Genomic DNA, 22,886 nt, shown 5'->3' on the forward strand with positions numbered 1-22,886 from the left:
ATATTAATAAAATTTATTTAATTTGAAAATAAAAATTTTAATAACAAAAATAATATGTCATTTGAGTATTATTAATTGTGTATTTCTCATATACTTGATTACATTTGAATGGTTTGCTCTTGCCATTGTACATTGTTTTGCAAAGTACCATTAATATTTTGTATCTTTTGAATTCTAGTCATCAATGAAGAGTTTGTTGCATTTGATCCTTCAAACTTGCTTTTCCACTCATCTCGCTCTTCCAAGGCCTTTCATATTTTTCTTATTGTTTCTTTCTTCACCTCCTCCAACTCATCTTCGTATCTTCGTTTCATTTTATTAAAATGATATATGATAAAAAGCCCCTTATACATAAAAAAAATATGGATTAAATTAAACAAAAGTTACAAATACATAAGCCTCCCTCTTCAACCCAATACGCTTCACCCAAAACGCACCGTTTGTTGCTGGTGCAGCAACTGCTCTTCCTCTCAAAGCTACGCCATTTGAACTACAACCCTCTTTTACCCAAAACGATGCCATTTCACGCTAACCTTAAATATAAAAGGATTCTTTTTTTATTCTCTTTCCCTTTTTTCCTTCTTCTGTTTCTCTCTGTAGCCAGTTTCCTCTCACTTCTCTCTAATTTCGCAAGCCGTGACCTTCCTTCTCCTCCCTCACTCTTTCCCTCATCGACAATCAGAAGATCGAACGCAAACCCCTTTAAATCTCTCTCTCCTTGCCGACTATCAAAAGATCAAACCAAGAAAACCGTTAAACCTCCCTCATTTGAAAAATCAGAACCTAAAACATAAACTTTACCTCCCTTCCCCTTTTTTGGTTTTTTTTTTTTTGTTTCTATTTTCTCTCTTTTTGTTTGCATTGATTGTGACTCCTTTTTTTTCGACTGCTAAAAGATCTAGTTTTTTTTTTTTTGCTATGGTTAGGGTTTTTTTCTAGGTCTCCTCCCTTTCAATTTAGTGAGAGAGCAATTATAAATTTGCCCTCAAATGCTAGGGATGTAGCCATTTAGGCACCCCTAGCATCGGAGGGCTATTGCTAGATGCAAAAAATTCACATCTGGCATGATAACTACCTTGGCAAGGTGTGAACGCACCTTGTTGAGTTGTTCCCTTCTCTCCCTTTTTTGTCTTTTTTTTTTTCTTCTATTTTATTTATTTGTTGTTTTTTTGTTTTTCAGAATACTCTTCATTTTAATTAGCCCCATTTATTTTATTAATTTTAATTTTGTTTGGGTGATTTAATCCATTTCAAGTTATCTTTGCTGTATTGGGCTTGTTTTTTTTTTTTTTTTGGGTCACCAGTCCAAGTACCTAAGTTTGGACTGTAAAAATAAAACAATAATAATAATAAAAGAAATAAATAGAAAATAGAAATAAAATGAATAGTGAAATAAGTAAATAAAAATAAAATACAATAAAATAAAAAATTAAAATTTATACAAATAAAATTGGTGTCTACAATTATATATTTTTAAATTATTATTAATGTTATTAAAATTTATCTAATTTGTAAATATATAAAAAGTCTAATTATATCGAATGACGTCCATTAAAAATATTTTTATTATAAATATTAATAAAATTTATTTATTTGAAAATAAAAATTTTAATAACAAAAATAATGCCGTTTGTGTATTATTAATTGTGTATTTCTCATATACTTGATTACATTTGATTGCAAAAAAAAAATAATATTTTATAATTTTGTTTTAATCCACCGACGAGTCACTGTATCTTACCAGATACATTCGGACAGCCCTACTTTCATTCATATATAGTTTGACTTCTTTCGTATAAGTATCAATTATATCACGTGGATGAATAAATGAAATTCATATATCAATAAATGATTGATTAATTTATATAAAAAAAAGCGAAAATAAAATTTTTTATATATTTTAACTTAGAGTTACAGTCAAGTGATAACTATGGAATAAGATTTGAGTGAAAAAATCATACATTCCAACCGAATGGTCTTTTCTCAATTATTAGGACAGGTAGGACACAAGTGTTTGCATTAAACTCACTCTGCATAACAACCCAAATTAATATTACACATCACTTGCTCATTTGATGCTGTTTTCTTTGCAAGATTCAATATCTTACTTCACTTAATTTTGCATTTAACATATATAAATAAGGGGTTGCTTCTTTGTCATCATGTGATGAGCAGGATCTCACCGGTGGTTAGCTTCTTAATCATGCGACAAACTCTTAACTCTTTTTAGGGAAATAAGCAGCTGACTAGCCTCTAGCTATTTTGTACATTTTTTTTCCTATACTACTTCAATGGCACTTAGGATTAGGACGTGAAGGTGTCGCAAATTTAATAATAATTTATTATTTTTCAATTAAGATTTAAGTTTTTAATTGAACAGTAATTATATGCTTACTACAATTGTCTATATTATTAATAGATAAGATTTTTTTTTTTAATTTGGGGAACGAGATTTGAACTTTATTCTTTAAGCAGAGAGAACATACACCTATTAATGAGTCAAATGCTCTTAAAGCAGAGAAATCATGTACCTATTAATGAGTTAAATGCTCGAATATAAATTTTTGTTCTTTATCTAATCACTTAATGCTTCTTTTTATTCGATTAGAAAATATTACATTAATTAAACAACTGTTAATACATACACGTATAACAAACAAATCAATAAATAAACCAAATAAAAATGAGCATGTAATTTTGCACCTTTTTTTTCCAATACTATTTAAATGGCACTTGGCATTAGGAAGTGAAGTCGACCTTAATTTAATAATAATTTATTATTTTTTAATTAAGATTTAATTTTTTAATTAAACCAAATAAAAATGAGCATGTAATTTTGCACCTTTTTTTTCCAATACTATTTAAATGGCACTTGGCATTAGGAAGTGAAGTCGACCTTAATTTAATAATAATTTATTATTTTGAAATTAAGATTTAATTTTTTAATTAAACGGTAATTATATGCTTACTACAGTTATATATATATATATATCAATAGACAAGATTTTTGTTTTTGTTTTTTGGATTTGAAGAAAGGGGACTTAAACCTTTTACTTTTTAAATAGAGAAATCATACACCAACCAATAAGCTAAATATTTTAGTAAAAATTCTTGTTTTTTATCCAACCACTTAATATTGATTAGAAATATCACATTAATTAAACAACTGTCAATACATACACTTATAACCAACATATCAGTAAATAAACAAAATAAAAATGAGCATGTAATTTGGAAACATTCAGAATGAAAATTAATTGAAACAAATTCAGAGGCCTCATGTAGTGAGATTTAGAGGTGATGGTGAAATATTTCAAACCTCGTTATACATATATATATATATAAACCGTGGAGACAGGGTATGGGGCAGCGACGATAATGTTTGTATTTAGACAACCTGTATCAACATCGGCTTTAAGAAAGTGGTACCAAAGTTAGGTATGTGATGAAACACATTCAGAGGCACAAATGCATGTTGATGGAGACGACTGAAAGAACAGGCATGGCCCATCAGTTATTGCTTTCTTAATTCCAATGTTGAAAAAAGCAAGAAGCAAACGATACAAGTAGAAAGATTTTCTTTTTTGAAAAGCATATAAATACAAAGATTGAATAATGCTTTTTATAAGGCACCAGGGATGGTTTTATTTTTTTAATTTTATTTTGGACATAATATTTGAAAAAATCTTGAATTATTTTTAAAAATTTAAATAAATTCTTTTTTTTTTTATTATGTTTAATCAAATTCTTGTAATTTTATTTAACTGTCGATTAATTATGATTAATCAAAATAACGTTTGTCATTCTATATTCATATGATATTGATATGATGTTGATATGGTGCTGACTTGAAAGGTAAAAAATATCATATGACTATATCATCATGTCATATCATTATCTATTATAATATACTAATACGTCTAGTTAGTGTTACATAATATAAAATAACAAACGACATTTTAACTTAGAACAATTCATCAAACATTAATCATAAAAATTTATTTAACTCAAATTAAAAATAAAGATATTTAATTGTATGTAATAAAAAAATAAAGATTTATCTAAATTTTTTAAAACTTTATACCCATTTTATTTATTAATAAAAAAGATAAAAGGAAAAATTAAGGATGATTCCTTCCCATGTATAAAAAACCAAAAAACAGTACCCTAACAAACAAAGCTCGGATGTAACACCACGTATTCATTGTACTTCAAAATCGAGCCACCCCTTTTAAATAACAAAACTGTATAAGAGTGGGACAATTAATGTTTTTTAGATAATTAAATGTAGAAAAATTCAGTTTTATAAGAATAGAATACTTGATTTTGTTTTATATGAAACAATTATCTTTGAATTGGCATTTTATTTAATTATTTACTTTTATTTTTATTAATTTTAAAAAATAATAATAATTTGAAAAAAAGACAGCCAACCAAAGCCTAAATACATAAAAAAGACCGTAAAAGATTACAATATATATTTTTTTTTACCAAGGAAGAAACAATTTAAGAACATTAAATACGTACTAAAAGTAGGTTGGCCATGGAAAAGGTACAATCCTCATTGGCTTGTGTCTATCTTCTTTTTCCTTTTTTTATTTAAAAAAAAAAAGAAATTAATTGTGGATATGTAGGGCCATAGGTACAATGGCAGTTGTAAAATAGGCAAGAACCCTAAAGGATAATGCTACGATCTTGCATGCCTCTCATTTTCACACTCACTCCTAAGGGATAAGAGTTTATAATTTAGTGAGATAACATAGACAAATTGAAATAATATAACAATCAAACAATTTTCAAAGAAAATGATATTGCTATTATAATTAATAAATCGAATAAATTAACCAAACACGAAATTTACTAAAGTCATAATATAGTGTGATTCGAATTGAAAATCTTACAGTTTCATACCTTCATTAATTTTATTTATTAAAACCAAGCATTATCAACTCATTCTTTTAAGTTCGAAACCATTAATTGGTGTGGATGGTACAAATGCATCTTTTTTATATTAATTTAAAACTTGAGATCATTACCTCTTAGTTTGCTAATCTCAAGTCTCATTCATTACTAGTTTAATTAAGTGTGATGACAAAATTAAAATAGGAACTTATAATGTTATAAATCATTACTAGTTTTTAATTAGTAATATATAGCTTTCAGGAATGGTTCAATAACTTCAAAATCTTAAAACGAAATATTCAAATGATATTTTTTTATTAAAATTTAAAAAAATTATTAAAATTTTATTCTTTTAATTTTTCCAGACGTAAAATTTTTAATTAAAGTTTTATAATTAAGTTCTTCTAATATTTCTTTTTTAATTGATAATATAGACAATCTATTTAATCTTTTTTGAAATATTGTTGATTTTAAATAAGATTTTATTAATTTTAATTTTGAAAAACTTTTTTTTCTGAAGCAACATTACTATAATTGTTAACATTATTCTAAAAGCAATACATGCATTTGGAAAAGAATCAAGTTAAGTATGTCGATTGGATTGTTATCTTTCATTTATATAATTTCTTTTAAAATTATTAACTCTGAAAATAATTAAAAACCATTAATATCAAAAAAGTTGTTATATTTTAAAGAACATTCAAAATTAAGACAACATTCTTTCAAACTATTATTGTCTAATGACTTCAACTTTTTACCTCTAAATAGAAAAATAAAAAATATTTTCATATGTCTTAAATTGATGAAATATACTTTAGAGTGAAAAAATTGTTTGAAGTAATATATTTGAGAAGTAATTAATTCTAAATGATTTTTCACGAGATCTTGTTATTTCATTATCAATATTCTCATTAAATTGTTTTTTCCTACGAATGATACGTGTGTCACAAAATTTAAGTTGTATGTTCATTCTAGATGTAATTTATTTAAAACAAATCATAGTAAATGTAAATTTATATTACTATTAATTGATTGAAAATGAGAGAAATAATTGAAAATTAATAGCATTATAGGAATTGGGAAGTGAAAACAATTTGAGATTTATTAAGCACATAATTAGAAAAATGAAAGAATAGTTTATTTTATTAATTATTTTTGACTTTTACATATTTTTAATAGCAAATGAGAAAGTAAGAGAAAATGAGATAAATAGTTGAGAACTAATAGGATGTGAAAGTAAGAGAAAATACATATGTATTAGGCATAAGAGATCATATGTAAATATTTTATTAATTATTTTAATTATTATATATTTTTAATATAATTAATTATATTATAATTATTATAAAATTACGAAACTTCCTTAAATTTGGAGTATAAAGCCCTTGTTGGCTCTACCCGAGGGTCAACCCTGTAGCTTTTACATATGCAACGATCCCACTTAACTGTAATATGATTAAGAACAAGTTGCACATGTTTTATTTTTATAATTGAAAATGTCGTATTTTTATTTTCAAATTTTCATTATATATATATATATATATAATGTCATTTTCTAAATTTAACTATTAACTTTAATTAATGAGTAAATTATCTCTTTGATCACTTAACTTTTCGAGATTTTTTTTATTTTATTAATCAATTTTGAAAATAACATTTTGGTCATCAATATTTAAATATTATTATTTTGGTCACTCAACTTTTAAAAAATAATAGACATCCAACGTGGTATTATACATTAGTTGCTTTGCCATGTAACTGTGTCTACATGATAACAAAAAAATAAAAAAATAATTTTTTTTTTAAAAACTATTGTCACATGGATTTGATTTACTTAACAGAGCAATTGACATTTATAATGATATGAAATGACATATGAGATGGTCATTAACTTTTTAATGGTTAGATAATAACACTTGTAAATGATAGTAAACAAAATATCAGATTTCAAAGTTGAGTGATCAAAACAAAAAAAAAATTGAAAAATTAGATGATTAAAAAGTAATTCAATCAAATTAAAAATTAAGATAAAAATGTGGTATTTCAAAATGTGAGGATGAAAATGGTTAGACCCAAATTTTAGGGACAAGGAGTGAAATTACCCTATGAAAAATCACTCATCATGTGAGAGTAAAAGCAGGAAAAGTACAATTTAACAACTACAAACAAAATAGCTGTTTTTTTTTTACAATAAAACTTTTCACATTTTTAACCATCAAATGTAAAGTGAATTCTGATTTGACTATAAATATGATTACAAATGGTAAAAGTAGGGCAAAAAAAAATGCACGTTGTAGGGAGATAAGCATTATTGACTTGTGGCCAACAGCTTATAAATACCCAGCCAGCAGATTATCATTCATATTTTATAGAGCTTCAAAATATAGGCCTATACAAAATTTCTCATGAATATTTTAACTTCTTTTCCAAGTTATTCTCATTGTTTTCATGAAAACAATAGAGATAAAGAAGCTGATGAAGAGCAGGGCCATGCTAGAAATATATTTGCTCTGAAAATCATAAAAGATCAGGTATATAATCCTTGCCTTTTGGTTTTCTTTCACTCTCTCTTCTCCCCTCTTTCAGGATTTTTTTGGGCAAAAACCTGAATCATTTTCCTATTAGATTTGGTTCTCTGTGCAGGGAAGGAATGTATAAGAAATCTGTATGGAACACTCATTTGAGCAAGAAGCAGCTAGTTACTTGTCTTGTGCAAAGGTGGTGAAAGTTAGATGGCTGGTTAACCTCGGCCTCGGACCTTAGTCGGAAGGTCTCCCCATGTAGGAGTAGCTTCTCGCTATTATTGCACAAGTTAGACGCTGTGCCCAGCAACTATAACCCTTCCTCATAGTTTAATTATCCTACTCGATCGACTGTAACAGCACTCAGGCCCTTTGAATGAGTAGCCTTTTAATATGTTGTTAGCATTCTGCATATGCAAAAGCGGCTGGAAAGATGGAGTTATTCTGTAAAATAGCTCGAAGGCCAAGTTTTGTAAGATTGAACCGAAAACTTCCGTTTCACCTAAAAATAACCAGGAGGACTTCCTTAGGCAGGAGATTGTCTTTTTTTTTTTTTTTTTGGTTTTTAGCGATAAAGATTATGAGAATAAATAAGTTATTGCAAAACATGTTACCGATTCTCATTCAAAATCACTTCTCAGATAATTTTATCAATTGAGTAAACATGCTGCTATTACATATTATTTTGGGGTAAATTTCGTCTATGATCTCTTCTTTTTTTGTATTTAATGATAAAGATTCTGAAAATAAATAAATTACTTTAAACCATGTCACAGATTCTACTTCAGAATCATTTTTTAGACAACTAATTTATGAATTGAGTCAACATGTTGTTAATACATATTATTTTGAGGTAAATTTCATCCATGATCTTTTTCTTTTTTTTTTTTGTCTTTGGTAATAAAGATTCTGAGAATAAATAAGTTGCTTCAAACCATATCACTAATTCTAATTCAAAATTACTTTTTATATAATTTTATCAATTGAATCAACATGTTAGTAATATATATTATCTTGTGGTAAATTCCATCCATGATCTCTTCTTCTTCTTTTTTTATCTTGGTGATAAAGATTTTAAAAATAAATAAATTGTTTCAAATCATTTCACCATTATAACTCAAAACCACTTCTGGTACAACTTTACCAGTTGAATCAACATGTTGTTGCTATGTGTTATCATGAGGTACGTCCCATCCATGATCTATAATTAACCTTTCACTCTGATTCCACTTAATTCCTAACTTTTGAATTATTTTAGTTAGGTTCTTAATCTTTTAAAATAGTTTCATTTTAGTTTTTTTATTACATTCTTCCATGTTCACGTGAAATGTCACAAAAATATCTATATGATGTGTACACGTGCAACATAAACATCACGTCAATACTAAAATAAAATCATTTTAAAAATAAAGGACTTAAAATGAAGCAATTTAAAAGATAAAGGATGAAAATGAAATCGGAATAAAAAGCTAAACCCCATATATTCAACATGCATCAGTCTGGTTTTCCATTTTCCAACCCTTTTGTGTATACTAATCTTCCTTCGAGTTGGAACTTCAAGGCAGCGATACCTACCCTAGCTGCTACTTGGATTGCCTGAATTCAGGCTTGACGAGACTTTGTAGGTCTTTGTAAACAGTTGCCAAAGATATAAGCAAGCAAGGAAGCAACCAAACTATAAAATTGATACACTTGTGACTCTTACCATTATTTTTCTCCATGATTGGTCACTCTAACTTGGGTTGTGAAATTAAAATATATAATTTCACTTTGGAATGTACTTCTTATTCTTAAAAACATTTTTTTGAAAGTTGAAAAATAATTTCAATTTTATTTATCTAATTTCTTTTTCTAAAAACTATATCATATATCACTTAGATATAACTCCAACTCTAACGATAAGAATGAGATAAAATTTAAAAAAAAAATTTTAAATTTCAATCATATATAGCACCATCTTTTAAAAAATAAAATAATAATAATAATTAATGTTTTCGAAATTTGAAATTTCATTTGATTGATCTTTTGTTATTTAATACCGCTGGCAAAAAATAAAATAAAAAGGCAAATAATAAAAGCAAAGGAAGCAACCCTGCATGAACTCGTACAAAGTTTGCTTTGCAACATTAATCTCTAATGTCTGTTGAGAGGAAAATGATAATTAAGGACGTTAATTCATCGTTCAAAATGAAAACAAAGCTAAAATTTCATCAATCTATTAATCCAAACAAACCCATAAATTGAATGTCTTCTATTTTTATTAGTAAGTGTAATTTTTATCCTTGTGCGTGAGCAAACATTGTGGGACACAGAAAAATACGCATAAACTTGACAATACCACATAGTTTAGGAAGTGAGGGGTTGTGGCACAAATCAATATTTAATCTCCAAAAATGAAATTAATATAAAATTTTCTGCAAGAGTCAGGGCAGTAAAATCCATAAAGGAGGAAAAACCTAAAAAAAAGTCCTGGTTTCGTACTGAACAAGGAAATTTTAAAAATGTCAAGAAAGCAGGGAAATGAGAATCAAATCTTATTTGCACCATCCTGCACGCACAATTAAATACAAAACTGGAGCATTTAGTGATCCTAAGCCTTCCTATGAAACCGCCCGAAACCACAAGCTCATATTTACACCAACTTATATTTTTCTCCCCAAAAATAACTCATATCTTATCAATTCCCTCACCAGATTCTAAATTAGCTTTATCCGCTTCCTTGTTTGGTGGTTCCAAGTTATCTTGGCTCTCTCTTTCCTGCACATTGCTCTTATTCTCCGTTCTTTCTCTAACATCTTCACCAGCTTCCTTATTCTGTAACTGATAAATTTCACCTTCAGCTTCCTCTTTGGCTTCGTTACCAGCAAGCCCTTCAGGAGCCTGAGCATGTGACGCATCAACTTTATTATCCGGACTCTCCTCTTGGTGCTCATGATCCTCGACTGCATTGACTGATCCTTCATCACCTTCACTATGTCGAGGTTCAGTTGAGGCTACTGGGTTGTCCCTTCTCTGCTCATAATCCTCTATCTCTACAGATGATACTTTCGCATCTTCAACAACTTGAAGGTCAGATGACATTTTCTCATTGCCGTTATTTGGAACTTCTCTGACTTCACTATCGGTGCTTGATATTAGTTCCTTGTTTCCTTCTCGATCTTGATTTTCATGAGGATCAATAACAGGGTTTGATAGAGAGTCAAGTAGTTCCATCTTACCTCTGTCACCTGAGCCATCAGATATTATATCTGCTGGAAACTCTGAATGCTCTGCATTAGTAGTCTCTACATTACTGAGATTTTCAGCAGACGGATGTTGTTCAAAGTCAACAGTACCAATTTCCAAAGCAGAAGAGTTCTCATCAGGGCCTGGGTCTTTTGCAACATTTTCAACTACAGAATCACTTTCAGCCGTATTCTTTGAGGCCGGAAAAGACTGGAAGGTGTCCCAATCATCTTCGTCCTCTTCATCTTCTTCCATGTCATCATTATTGGTGTTTATAGGGTTGGCTGATGGAGGTAAATCACTTTCTTCACTTTGCTGTTTAAGCTTTACTTGAGTGGCTGATGATAGGAAATTGTCCTCTTTCCTTCCTTCCACTGGCACTGGTAGTTTAATCTCTAATGCTGGTGACATAGATTTCATTTGTGCTGCACCGTGGTCCTGTGTTATAGAAGCACGAATAACCCCCTGAAACAAGAATGGTGATTGTCAAAATGGATTATTCTTTCATTAACATCAATTGTTTCTAAACAAATTCTGCCATTTAACTCTTCCAATATATTATAATAGAAATCAGAAATTGCAACATCATAAAATTATGGCAACAAAGACTGAAATTTCCTATTTCTATCAGCAAAGCAGTGTAATTTAGGCTTGAGGAAATTCTTGAATATTTTCAATCAATTGCTCTACCAGAAAGATGTTGACAAAAACTGTTGGTGCAATTCAATCTTTGTTTATTGAAGCACAAAAAGCCATCAGGTTCCATCTAACAAGACAGTTAACCAAGTGAGCAAAGTTGAAATTTTAGCTAAATGTCAGAGCTGCTTTCTCATTTTCCTTTTCTTCCAAATGCCATAGACAAACTTGTCATCCATATAGAAGAAAATAGCAAGAAAAACACCTGGAGTTGCTGTCTGTGCATCTTAGGCATTGATAACAAGACATCCTTGAGATGATCAGCAGAAGAAGGAATTTGAGCAAGATGAGAAACAAGCCTCAGGGCAGTGCTTCTTATGTCATTGACTTCCTGCCCATATAATAATAAGGTTGTTCAAAACAACAATAAAAATAGTAGTTCCAATTCCAAATGTAAAAGGGTCTTGCCAAAATTACCTGAGAACAATCATCCTCTAATGCTGAGAAGATCATAAGAATGGGTTCCAGAAGGAGACTCATGAACCGTCTCTGGCATTCACTCCCTTTTGACAGTGTTTGCAGGAGCATTAGGACTTGTAAGCATTCCCCAGCAATAGCAACTGATTCTTTAGTCATGGGTTTCTGTCACCAAAAATCACGCAAATGCTCAAAACACTTGTTAGCAAACAGCAACATGATTTAAATTTTTGGATAAGAATAGAAGGTGCACCTTTAATGTGTTTTTTATTATGGTGAGAATGTCCCCAACCAGCTCTCCAATAATGAATATTATGGAACTATTGTCTTCTACAGTGCTGCTTTTCTGCACCATGCTTTTCAGCACCTGCAACCCGATTGCCTGAACCTGTACCCCAAAAGTTTTTCATTATCTATCTCAGTCTTTTGTAAATAAAAACAGGCCTGTAAACCTAGACGTTGAACACATAAAAGCTTAAGTACCTGTACATTTGAGTCATTTAGTATAGTTTGCATACAATTAGTGCAAAATTTAAACACCGAGAAATAGATAGGATCACTATCTTTGTTGCCTTCTAGACATTGAATTTCCAGCATTATCTTGGGCAATATAATTATCTGTTCCATAGAGAATGCAAGCTTCAATAGCAGTAGTTTGCGCAAGTCAGATCTCTTATTATGCAGCAGACAAATGCCTTCAATGCAATCCTTAGTCAAACCAGCAATCTCATTTAGAGAAGTGCACAAAATTGTTCTCTGGTTGACAATGGCATCATCACCAAGCTTAGAAGCATCTGTAATATAAAATCCAATTAGCCTCCATGCAGTTATCAATGAGTCAACAGCCTAAAAGACAAAATCATATCTGATATATGTGACAATGCTATTAATCTAGCTGAATTATCAGGCTAGTTGATGTATGTACAGTTATTCTTCAATATATATGTGTGTGTGCATGTGCGCTTGTTTTCAAGATCATTTGTCGAAAAAACAAAAAAGAACCAAAATGGAATGTGGTATTCTGCAATCAACTAGATGATAAATGTGGGTACAGGATAAGCACCATAGCTACAGCATAAGCAGTGTGTTATTTTTGTTCCATAATTGCTGTTAATTCCACAGGCTTATTCAACACGATTCTTTGAATACTGTTTATCATTCTTCTTACTTCTACACAATTTTCCCTTTTACCTAAAAACTTTAAAGTACAGCAATGCATTAATTACAAAACTTTTTGTTATTGGTGATTAATTACTACTTGGCTTGATAGCAGTAATATTTTCTCATTTTAATCTTGAGACTTCATCTAAAGTATTTATAGAATCCCAATGAGAACTTTATCGGAGACTGATATCCTCCAATTCCCCTCCCCAGCTCCCCACCCAAAAAAAAAAAAAAAAAAAAAAGGGAAACAAGATAAACACTCTTTTCAAACTGGAAGGCATAAATATTTTCCTGATATGCTGATGATGAAATACTATCAAAATTCGAAGATTGAAGCACCCAAATCAATTTTTGACATAACATGATTCGATATTTAGAACACTAATATTTTGAGAAATTTCAACTAAATCACAAAAATATTCACTGATAAATCTAATGAATATTAGATATTAATTTCTAATACCTTAACTAGATCATATTAATGACCCATAAAAAAAAAGAAATTCCATGTTTGAAAAATGTATATGTATATTATCTTAGAAATGTACGCAGAAAAAAACAGGAAAAATGCTTACCATCAATAAGTTTCTTCAAAAAGGAATTCACACTCTTCACAAAATCAGTAACTTTTGAGAGGGATAGCTCAGTTGAAGCTTGCCTAATGAATTTGTAACCAATCAACAGAAATGCCAGCGCTACTGAATTCAATTGCTTCTGCATCTTGACACAATGTGATTCAGTGGTGAGATGACTTAGCAATTAAAACAATAACCAATAAAAGTGGCACAACGCCAAAGATAAATCTTTCAGTACAAAAGCAAGAAAAAGAATTTATGGCACAAGAGAATCTCATATGGCATAATATAAATTTGAACAAGGACACTGAGCGCACTTTTGGTTCAGAACGCCTCATGATGGTCTTCGTAGCAATAAATAGTGGTGAAATTAAATCCTCCCAGTCGGCTTGATCAAGTGAGATTGCACTAGCACTAAATGCAGAAAAGAAGAAATTAATGGCTGAGGTTACAATTTTGGAGCATTTGACTAGCCATCTGCTGAAATTACTTTAGAGATCATGGTAAATGTTATACCAGTTATAAACTCTAAAAAGGCAACCCACACAAAGTTCCACCACCAGACAAGTGAAATTTTCTGCTCCAAGGAAATCTTCAGGGCAGTTGTGCACAATCTATTGAAAGAAATAGAAAATAAAACTCTCAGCATCAACCCTATAATATTTCAGCATTTTAAACTTACCCAACTAAAACTAATAACTCAGCAATCATTATGCAAAACTGACAGAACTTCATAACCTGATAATATAAGGCAATTCTAATCAAGTCAAGGAAGGAATTCAATAATGTAAGTACCAAAATGCAAATTAAAAAAGGGATGACCAAAAAAATTAATTTTAAATAATTTTTAGCAAAAATATCACTTCAAGAAGATTGAATTTATGCATAATGGTAAAGAGAAGGAAATTTAATAATGAAAACACATCCTCCAAACTCAAGCAAGAGTCGTGTAGTTGGCCACTTGCATAATATGCTCACAGGTTCATATCAGTTTGGTGAATGCTTTTGTCCATCAAGACCGCAAAAAGACCAAAAGAAAAACAAAGAGATGCCTTTATGATCATCATAGTTGACACAAAAACTGAATTGCTTTCAATTGAACTGAGGGTTACCTGGGATAAAACAGATATTGCAAGACTGTTCCATGAATTATCCATGTAGATAGAATAAGAGAAAACCTGTATGAATTGGAAATGACAAAATTGATAGTCAAAATATTTGCCAACCTTGATAGAAGGAATCATTATAGCACGATGGTAGTAGTTAGACTGAAATTATTGCACCAAACTAAATATCTTGTTTGAACTTAAATGCAGTTTTAGAAGAAATGATGTATACTGTTTGACACACACGTTGATTCTTAAAGCCTAAATAGCAAAATGGAAAAAATGCATTGGAAGATCAAACTATTTTAGAATGTCTAATGCAAGTTCCTCAATTTCTATTTGTTGTTAATGTGATCTTTAAACTTGCACAATAAGAGTCATTTGGTTAAACACATAATGCTGTCTACTAGCTGTCATTAGTGAAGCTAATTTGTAAGCCATGTCTACATGTTCCATAAAATTGCCACTTTTTTTCTTTTGCCTTTTCCTTTTCTTTTCTTCAGGCTTTTAAAACTGGCATTCTCCTTCTCTCAGTAATATTTTCATAGTCAAAGAGTTATCAATCAAGCCATTCAATTTCAGAGGACTCTATTGTCACCATCTACAAGGTGCCCTTACTGGTAAAAAACCATCAAAGTCCTGACTGTCTTCAAAATTACCAAAACCAATACCAAATACCACCATCATCCTTGCGTACCCATCAAAATAAGTCAAAACTACCTATGGAAACAATTCTACAGAAATGAACAAAATAAATAAATAAATCATCTATAGTACACACAGTTTCTGCTTAGCATAGTAGTAACTTTAGCAAACAACACATTCAAAAGAGTATAGGTTAGACTGATTGCACAGGCACCCATATCGATTTCCATCAAAATATTGCAACTCGAAAGCATGATTATAGAATAAAATAATGTTTTAGGTAGCACAATACATTTTCTAAAATTTTGATGCTGAGAAGCCAATGCAGCCCCTTTGTTTAATCTAGAAATTGACCAATAAACAGATAAATAAACTACAAATGATAAAAAGCACCAAGGAATGCTAACAAATATTAAAATAAACAGGAAATCGAAAGAGAGAGATCACAACCTGGAGCAGTTCTTCACAGATATTCACAGTAAGAAAACCAGCTGAGAAAAACTTCTGAGTTAGAAGAAACTGGAAAACTGGCAAAACAATTTCATAAAACTTCAAGCCTGGAGAATTCATGTCCTCAGAGGGAGAATCTTCTTCATGTTTTGCTTTACTGGACGCTAATGGTATAATTTGTTTACAAAATGCTGGATGTTGTCCCTGAAATAGAACAAGCAATGCAAAGCTCCACAGAAATTGGTATTCTTCAGATTCCAATTCAACCATACTGTAGCCAGATACTAAGCTATTTACTGATATATTTTCAACAGCAGCTTCTGAGTTTCCAATCCTAACAACATTCACAGGAACTGCATCAAGAGCAAGTGCTTGCAAAATAACTGGCCAAGCTTCTTCTAAACAAGGCTTCAACTTTGATGAGACCAGACGTGCTTGAATTGCATCAAGGAATGAATTCCACTGCAAGAAGTGAGCACAAAAATTATATTTTATTATACTTTATACAATATATATGTTTTTGTGTGTGTGTGTGTATTCTATATCCGTCAAAATTAACAGGTTCAGAACCATTTCAGCTTACATTTCTTTTGAGATTTAAGCGCAAGCATATATAACAATAGTCCTTCAAAAGCCAGATCCAGTACTTCCCCAGAATGCTTGAACTTCTTGAAAACAATGGTAGTAATGCTAGATACTCATCAGGAACCCCAGCTTGGTGTCTCCTCAAGAATGCATAAGTATAACACTTGAGAGAGGCATGAGCAGCTAGAAGTCTTACCTTGATCTATTTTAAATTCAGTAAATTAATAAGAGCTTCATCTTTGTAAACAGCAATACCACAAGCATAAAAAGCATAAGAAATAGAGAGGACCTCCGCTCTCTACTAGTACTAATGATGTGAGATGGATCTTTTCTATACAGAAAACCCATCTATCTGCAATGAACATACCTTACATGAGACCCATTCTGCAAATGAAGGATAATATAGGTCCTTGAAGTCATCCAGCGGGTGTGATATTAGTGAAAATATGCGTTTTACTGCAACTTGATCACCACTAATTATTCCACTTGTCATTATCTGAAATTGTAACAGGTCATCTCATCCATATTTATGTTCACAATAAGTTTTTGCAGATATTGCAGTAAACATACAATGTTCTCACCTTAGTAGCCAGCTGCAGACCTGCCTCCAAAAGAATAGGGCCAGATGATGTGTCCAGTGCAGTGCGAACAGCAGATATTAGTTGTGCCTGAATTTCATAAATATTTAATTAATTACTAATCCATCAAATTTAACTCATTTAATCATACACATTGCACTGTATCAAAGCCTACTGAAATCTGACATCCTCAGAGAAAATACTAATATACAACAACTTCATTGGCTTACTTGATACTGTTCTAGTAGAACATGTCCTGGAAGTTCAGGGTCAACAACCGTTTCAAACTGAAAGTGGAAAAAAGAAGTCAAATAACAGAAACCAATTAACATTGTCCAACATTGAACATTCAATAGCTTATCCCTCCCGCACCCTTCTCAAAATTTGAACCCGAGAACTCTAAATTCAAAGTTATACATCTAATTGAACCCACTGATATTTCACTTAGTTTGAGACTAATGCCAAAAGAATTATTGGTTAAGAGAACATATAACAAGAGAATATCAATTGGTACAAATAAAGTACGAACATATTACTCAGTCAGTAAAATAAGATGCAGATTAGGAATATTTGCATAGCTCAAATGTATCTACTTTATGCCACTAAATATTTATTCAAGAGCTCCACTGGTATTTAACAGAAGAAAATACCTAACAAAACTTTAGAACTAGCATTTCCCATCTTACCTTGTCTACAACTGAACTTAGAAGTCCAACACCAATTGGACGCATGTTTTCGAACTGAATTGTGCTTATCTACAAAAAATAACATTAAGAAAAATTAAATGTCAGCTGTCATGCAAATTTAATGACCTTCGATCAGAAAGATGTTTACAAGCTAATGACTTTTTATTTAGAACCTGATAAGCAACTGATATTAGCTCTTGAACTTGGAGGATTAGCCAATCACCATAGGCCTGTCCATTTGCAACTTTTCTCATTGCTAAAGAAAGATCAAAATGAGCAGGATTCTTTCCAACAGCTTCTGGTAGATAACTCAAGCACCTATAAACCGGCAAGTTATTTAACTAAGAAGATCTTCTTACTGATAAAGACAAAACCAATCAGAAAAGTGACATTTTGTTCAATATATTACAGATGCATTTTGCAAGTTTTATAGACTTACACATTCAGGGTTTTTTTAGGTTGAGGCTCAGATTACAACTTTGAAACTTCTTTACATAGAAATTAGATCATTTGGGTTCCACACGGGAAGCAAAGAACTTTAGAAGTAGTCTAATTTAATAGATTTTACAACGAGACGGCTTAAAGGCAATGCAACAAATCGCATTTTGGATCATATTAACAAATTCACTGCATTATTTTCCCCCTAAATACAATATCTTCATTCAACATAACATAAACCAACAGCTAGAATAATGAGTATGCCAGCAAACATTCCACAAGCATAAACATTATGTGAGCTGGGTATCATTCAAAAGCTTTGCCTAGATATATTGTTTTGAACAGAATAACAACCAGCAGTAGAATTAGATCAGTTACTTGGTTCAGATAACATTGACAATCAGTAAATCATGACAGGGGAAACAAGATTAGCAAAGGATAAAGATAAAGCAGATTTGCATACTCAGCAGCAAAAACTCTGGTTCGGTATCTGAGGTGCTTATCTCTATTACAACCAACATTAGAAGCTTCAAATGCATGACCTTGAAACATATTTTTAGAACTATAGACCATGTTTTCGTCATCATCTCCAAAATTTAACCTTGAGTCACCATCTGGACCACTAACTGAATCATTTCCTGAACCTTTACTAATCTCAGCAGTTGCTCTCGTTGACATAGAAAGAACCTGAGCAAAAGTTGGAAAAAAAGTTCTTCTGTTACTAATTTACGTGAACAACTTAATAAAAAAACAAAAGACAAAAGATGCAAACACCTCAACAACGTTTCACACACCAAAGAAATAGTAATCATTTCAACATGTTACAAACTCTTTGCAAACACCATCATTAACACAATGGGATGCCACAAGAGGACATACACACACAGGATAAGTTTTTATCCTTTACCTTTTTCAACTAAGGTCAAACGAATTATTCCAAGACCAGAGAGTGCTACCATGTTGAAAGAAGGCATTTTCAGCCCTTAAGAAACATATGGTCAAGTGTCCCACGTAAAATATAACCAAGCCATCTGATTTATATCCTCCCAGCTTGGAATAAAAGGCCCAATTGCCTGAAATAACTGAAGATAAAAGTAAACGTTTATCTTACAGCCAACCCTCCTTGAATCTCCTTTTAGCTAAGTGAATAGAACAAAAATTTTAATGGGCATCAAGGGCAACCAAGTACAAGGCACGTTTTTACAATAGACAAATCAATAAATTCGAAGCCACCCTATACCACCAAGCACCATTGCCTACCAAAATCCCTCCTCTTCTTGGAGGCCCTTTTTTGTGATCCCTCCATACAAGGCAAAAAACAGAGAAGTACCATAAACTCAATCAATTTTCTCCTATCTATACAAGGATGCACATCCTTCCAAGCCCATGACACCTTTCTACCGAGCCCATTAAAACCCAAGAGATACCTAGCATCACAAAAGCAGGGGACCAAATCCTTTTTGCCCAAGAGCAACTTAAAGAAGAAGATGGACTGATTTGGCTGCGGCCTTACACACAAAGCACGCATTCAGATGAATTTTTCCCCTTTATGAAGGTTATCATGGGTCAAAATTCTTAACAATGCTTTCCATGCAAAAAAGGCTTGGTTGGGGCTTGCTTCCTCCAGACTGCTTTCCAAGGTAAATTTACATTCCATCCGCTTGAATTCTCCTCATCAATTTCTATAGAAAATTTTCACTCTCAAAGCATCCTGATGAAGGATGAAAACATGCTAGTTGAGAGGTCAAGTTATCTAGGAGTTTATTTTATATTTTATGGGTTTGATCGTAAACTTTACATTTATTTAGGCTATTTTAGATTATTTAGGTTATTTTATATTATTTTACTTCTATTCAAAGTATTAGGGCATTAGGATTTTATTTGGGATTTTACATTTTCTAGGGATTTTAGGTTTTAGTTATAAATACCCAAGTTATTTTAGTTTCAGTAGGCTTAGATTGATGAATTATTGATATTTTCTGGATATTTGAGCATTTGATGTTGATATTTGAGAATTTGGTCGAGAATTTTGTAATCTTTCTTGAGTATTTTAAGTTTTGGATTACTTGTCCTACATCATGTTAGAGCAAAACAAGATCTGCATCTTAGAATTTAAGAGCTTTCCTTTAAGTGAATTTTGAGAGTTAAGAGATGGGATGCATGAGGTAGAATCTGATGAGTTAATGCAACATGAATTGCTCAAAATTGAAAATGTGGAGAATGAGAAGGCTGAATCTATAGATTTGGAAACTAAATTTATGGCTGTCCAAGCACCTAAGGAGTTTGTTCAACTGATGCATAGTGAAGAGCCTTCGTCCATGGACTTTATTCTTCCAATTATTGAGATTAAGCCCATTGCTACTGATGATAGTTCTTCCATTGACTTCATCATTCCAAGTGTGCTAAAAAATGTTGTGCAAGTTGCTTTGCTGAAGATGTTTATGCTGTTAGTGAAGTTTAGATTTGACACGTCTGTTCATGGACCTTGCTGGAAACTTTTTCTGCTTCAATTTTTCAAAACTCGAGATCGAGTTTTCTCCAACCAAGGTAGAATGATCGAGGATGGAAATGTGCTAGCTGAGAGATCAAGTTATCAAGGATTTCATTTTATATTTTATGACTTTGATTGTAATCTTTATATTTATTTAGGCTATTTCAATTATTTAGGTTGTTTTATATTTATTATTATTTTATTTCTTCTCTAAGTATTAGGGATTTAGGGTAATTTATTTTAGTTTCAGGGAGGCTTAGTTGATGAATTACAGAAATTTTCTGGATATTTTAGTATTTGGTATTTATGTTTGAGAATTTGGTTGAGAATTTTGAAATCTTTCTCAAGTGTTGTGAGTTTTGGATTGCTCGTCTACATCACATCCTCTACTGACAAGTCTCCAATCCATATCCAGGGCATATGTTCTGGGAAAAATCCCACACCTTGTTGCAGAGCAAGTCAACAGAAGTCAGAAAAAAGCCTGCAGATCCCAACCTTGTGTATTTTTCAAGAAATGCACATTCTAAGCCAGCCTACCATTAGCCCTAGATAAAAAGAGCACATTAAAGTGTCCTTATCTTAAAAATTTATCTAAGGCCATCAGATCATCAATCTTCTTCACACTTGATCCAAAACCATCAGATAGCCAATGTTCAAAAAGCTTCAAAAATTTATCTTTAGAAGAAAGAGAGCTGCAATTTTCAACAGGGACAACAATTGACTAATGAACAAGGAGAAACTCAGTTTACATTGTGCTCATAATTTGCACAGCTAAAATATAAAATCAAGTACTGCTAACTCCTGTATGAGCTTAACAGTTCCAGTTTCCTTTTCCAGCTATGACACACTTTTTCCATACACATTTCATGAACTACACCAACAACATCCAAAAAGAAGAAAATGCTCTGAAGAGGATCTCACAGACATCATATGCTATTCATATCTTGGGTAATAAGGATATAGAATTTTAAATGCTATTAGCTAAGTTATTAGAAGTTTAAAGTTAAACAAGCATATAAAATCCTCTTCGGCATTGAACAGAAACATAAACATGAATTGCTGAAAAATACTAACTAAAATCAATAGAAAAATGTGCCAATTAGGCTTCTGTAACAAGACAAACATCCCTTTCACATCGAGATCAACTGTAACAACACCTCATTCTATATCAAAAGATATTTATCGCAGCAGAGAAGTTTTGCATAAATTAAACAGATGGTATTTTTGGGGGGGCAATATGGCACCATATTTTGAAGCACAAAGAACTCACCATGTTACGACAAATTGATATCCAACGAGAAGGACGTGAAGGGCAAGAGACGTAAAGTAGTCGTATGATAGTACCACGGATTAAATTCCCTATCCTACAAAAGGCAAGAAAATAATAAAAGAAATGAAAGAAACAATTTAAATATGAAGCCTTACATAAAGGAAAATCCTACTATACAACAGCATTTAAAAACTAACTATTGTCCCCTCCCACCCCTGAACCTCTTTTCTTTTCTTGTTGCTGTGTCCAAAACCATGAATAAATAAATGACACAAGCACATGTGTGCCCTACTCAGCACCCACGCATGCACAACACAAATAATTAGCAGTAGATATCTATCCATTCCTAGCAAGAGGAGAAACAGCATCATCTGCACAGCTTACAATTGAAAGTGGTACTATCACCTTACATTTTAGAGATAGAGAGAGAGAGACATTAATTGATTAGAAAGGCATAAAATGAGGAAGGGAAAAAGAGGGAGGAATATAGGGGGATAAAATTGCTGTGCAGAAAAGATATCTGTTTTCGCTTGTTGCAAGGATAACTTGTCAAACATTGACAACTACACAGCATTATGACTGGCAATGATACTGTAACCATTTAAGAAAATAAAAACATGAAAAAATGAAATCAACATTGATTAGTTTACAGAGGCTACAAAAGGGGAAAAGAGAATAGGGGAATCCGAGGAATTCTTTCAAATAAATTAAGGTAGTTTTTGGTATCATCGTCCAGGTCACCATGGTGATTTAATCACCTTGGTGATCTAAATACTACAATGATCTTACTACTGGTGATAAAAAATTACCATGTTTGGTTTGATTTAATTTAGAAATTATAATCAAGGTGTTTTATATCACATGAAACCAAGATCTCATTTACTACAATATAACCAAAGCAATCTTATTATAAAGTTCAAAGTACTGTATTCAAATAACAATCTCTAAAACACAAATATTTAATTTCTTAGTTAAGGTATAATTAAATATGCAATCAACCAATATGAAAAAATTATTTATCAGTATCTTCTACAAAATAACTTTTGACACTATTAAATAAATTAAAGAAAAGAACTTTGAATTAGAAGATAAAATACATTAAATAACACTTCATCCTCCCCTTTTTCTTTGCCAAG

General features: G+C 31.3%; 1 protein-coding gene and 1 long non-coding RNA gene across 8 annotated transcripts in view; one reads left to right on the forward strand and one right to left on the reverse strand.

Moving 5' to 3' along the window:
• Nucleotides 1-7,288: 7,288 nt before the first annotated feature.
• LOC18602071 (uncharacterized) lies at nucleotides 7,289-8,054 on the forward strand. Its single transcript, XR_001927403.2, has 2 exons — nucleotides 7,289-7,433; nucleotides 7,528-8,054. It is a non-coding gene; the product is annotated as an uncharacterized LOC18602071 (long non-coding RNA).
• A 1,749-nt stretch (nucleotides 8,055-9,803) lies between these two features.
• The window catches only part of SWEETIE (HEAT repeat-containing protein), a 49,038-nt gene continuing 35,955 nt past the window's right edge, over nucleotides 9,804-22,886 (reverse strand). For 3 of the 7 annotated variants that reach the window (XM_088805377.1, XM_088805382.1, XM_088805383.1), the window contains 18 exons: nucleotides 21,751-21,844; nucleotides 18,453-18,676; nucleotides 17,725-17,869; nucleotides 17,552-17,620; nucleotides 17,096-17,152; nucleotides 16,869-16,955; nucleotides 16,655-16,783; nucleotides 16,286-16,489; nucleotides 15,703-16,164; nucleotides 14,614-14,679; nucleotides 14,018-14,115; nucleotides 13,819-13,915; nucleotides 13,502-13,646; nucleotides 12,246-12,556; nucleotides 12,016-12,150; nucleotides 11,763-11,927; nucleotides 11,551-11,676; nucleotides 9,804-11,114 (listed from right to left, as the gene is read on the reverse strand). In XM_088805377.1, the coding sequence (XP_088661503.1) occupies nucleotides 10,092-11,114; nucleotides 11,551-11,676; nucleotides 11,763-11,927; nucleotides 12,016-12,150; nucleotides 12,246-12,556; nucleotides 13,502-13,646; nucleotides 13,819-13,915; nucleotides 14,018-14,115; nucleotides 14,614-14,679; nucleotides 15,703-16,164; nucleotides 16,286-16,489; nucleotides 16,655-16,783; nucleotides 16,869-16,955; nucleotides 17,096-17,152; nucleotides 17,552-17,620; nucleotides 17,725-17,869; nucleotides 18,453-18,676; nucleotides 21,751-21,844 (3,637 nt within the window). In that variant the 3' untranslated portion in view covers nucleotides 9,804-10,091. The remainder of the gene's footprint in view (nucleotides 11,115-11,550; nucleotides 11,677-11,762; nucleotides 11,928-12,015; nucleotides 12,151-12,245; nucleotides 12,557-13,501; nucleotides 13,647-13,818; nucleotides 13,916-14,017; nucleotides 14,116-14,613; nucleotides 14,680-15,702; nucleotides 16,165-16,285; nucleotides 16,490-16,654; nucleotides 16,784-16,868; nucleotides 16,956-17,095; nucleotides 17,153-17,551; nucleotides 17,621-17,724; nucleotides 17,870-18,452; nucleotides 18,677-21,750; nucleotides 21,845-22,886) is intronic. The other 4 variants (XM_088805381.1, XM_088805380.1, XM_088805379.1 and 1 more) reach the window with 4 other exon arrangements.

Source organism: Theobroma cacao, chromosome 4 (genome assembly GCF_053813885.1).
Source record: "Theobroma cacao isolate CCN51 chromosome 4, ASM5381388v1, whole genome shotgun sequence".
Lineage (NCBI taxonomy): Eukaryota > Viridiplantae > Streptophyta > Magnoliopsida > Malvales > Malvaceae > Theobroma > Theobroma cacao.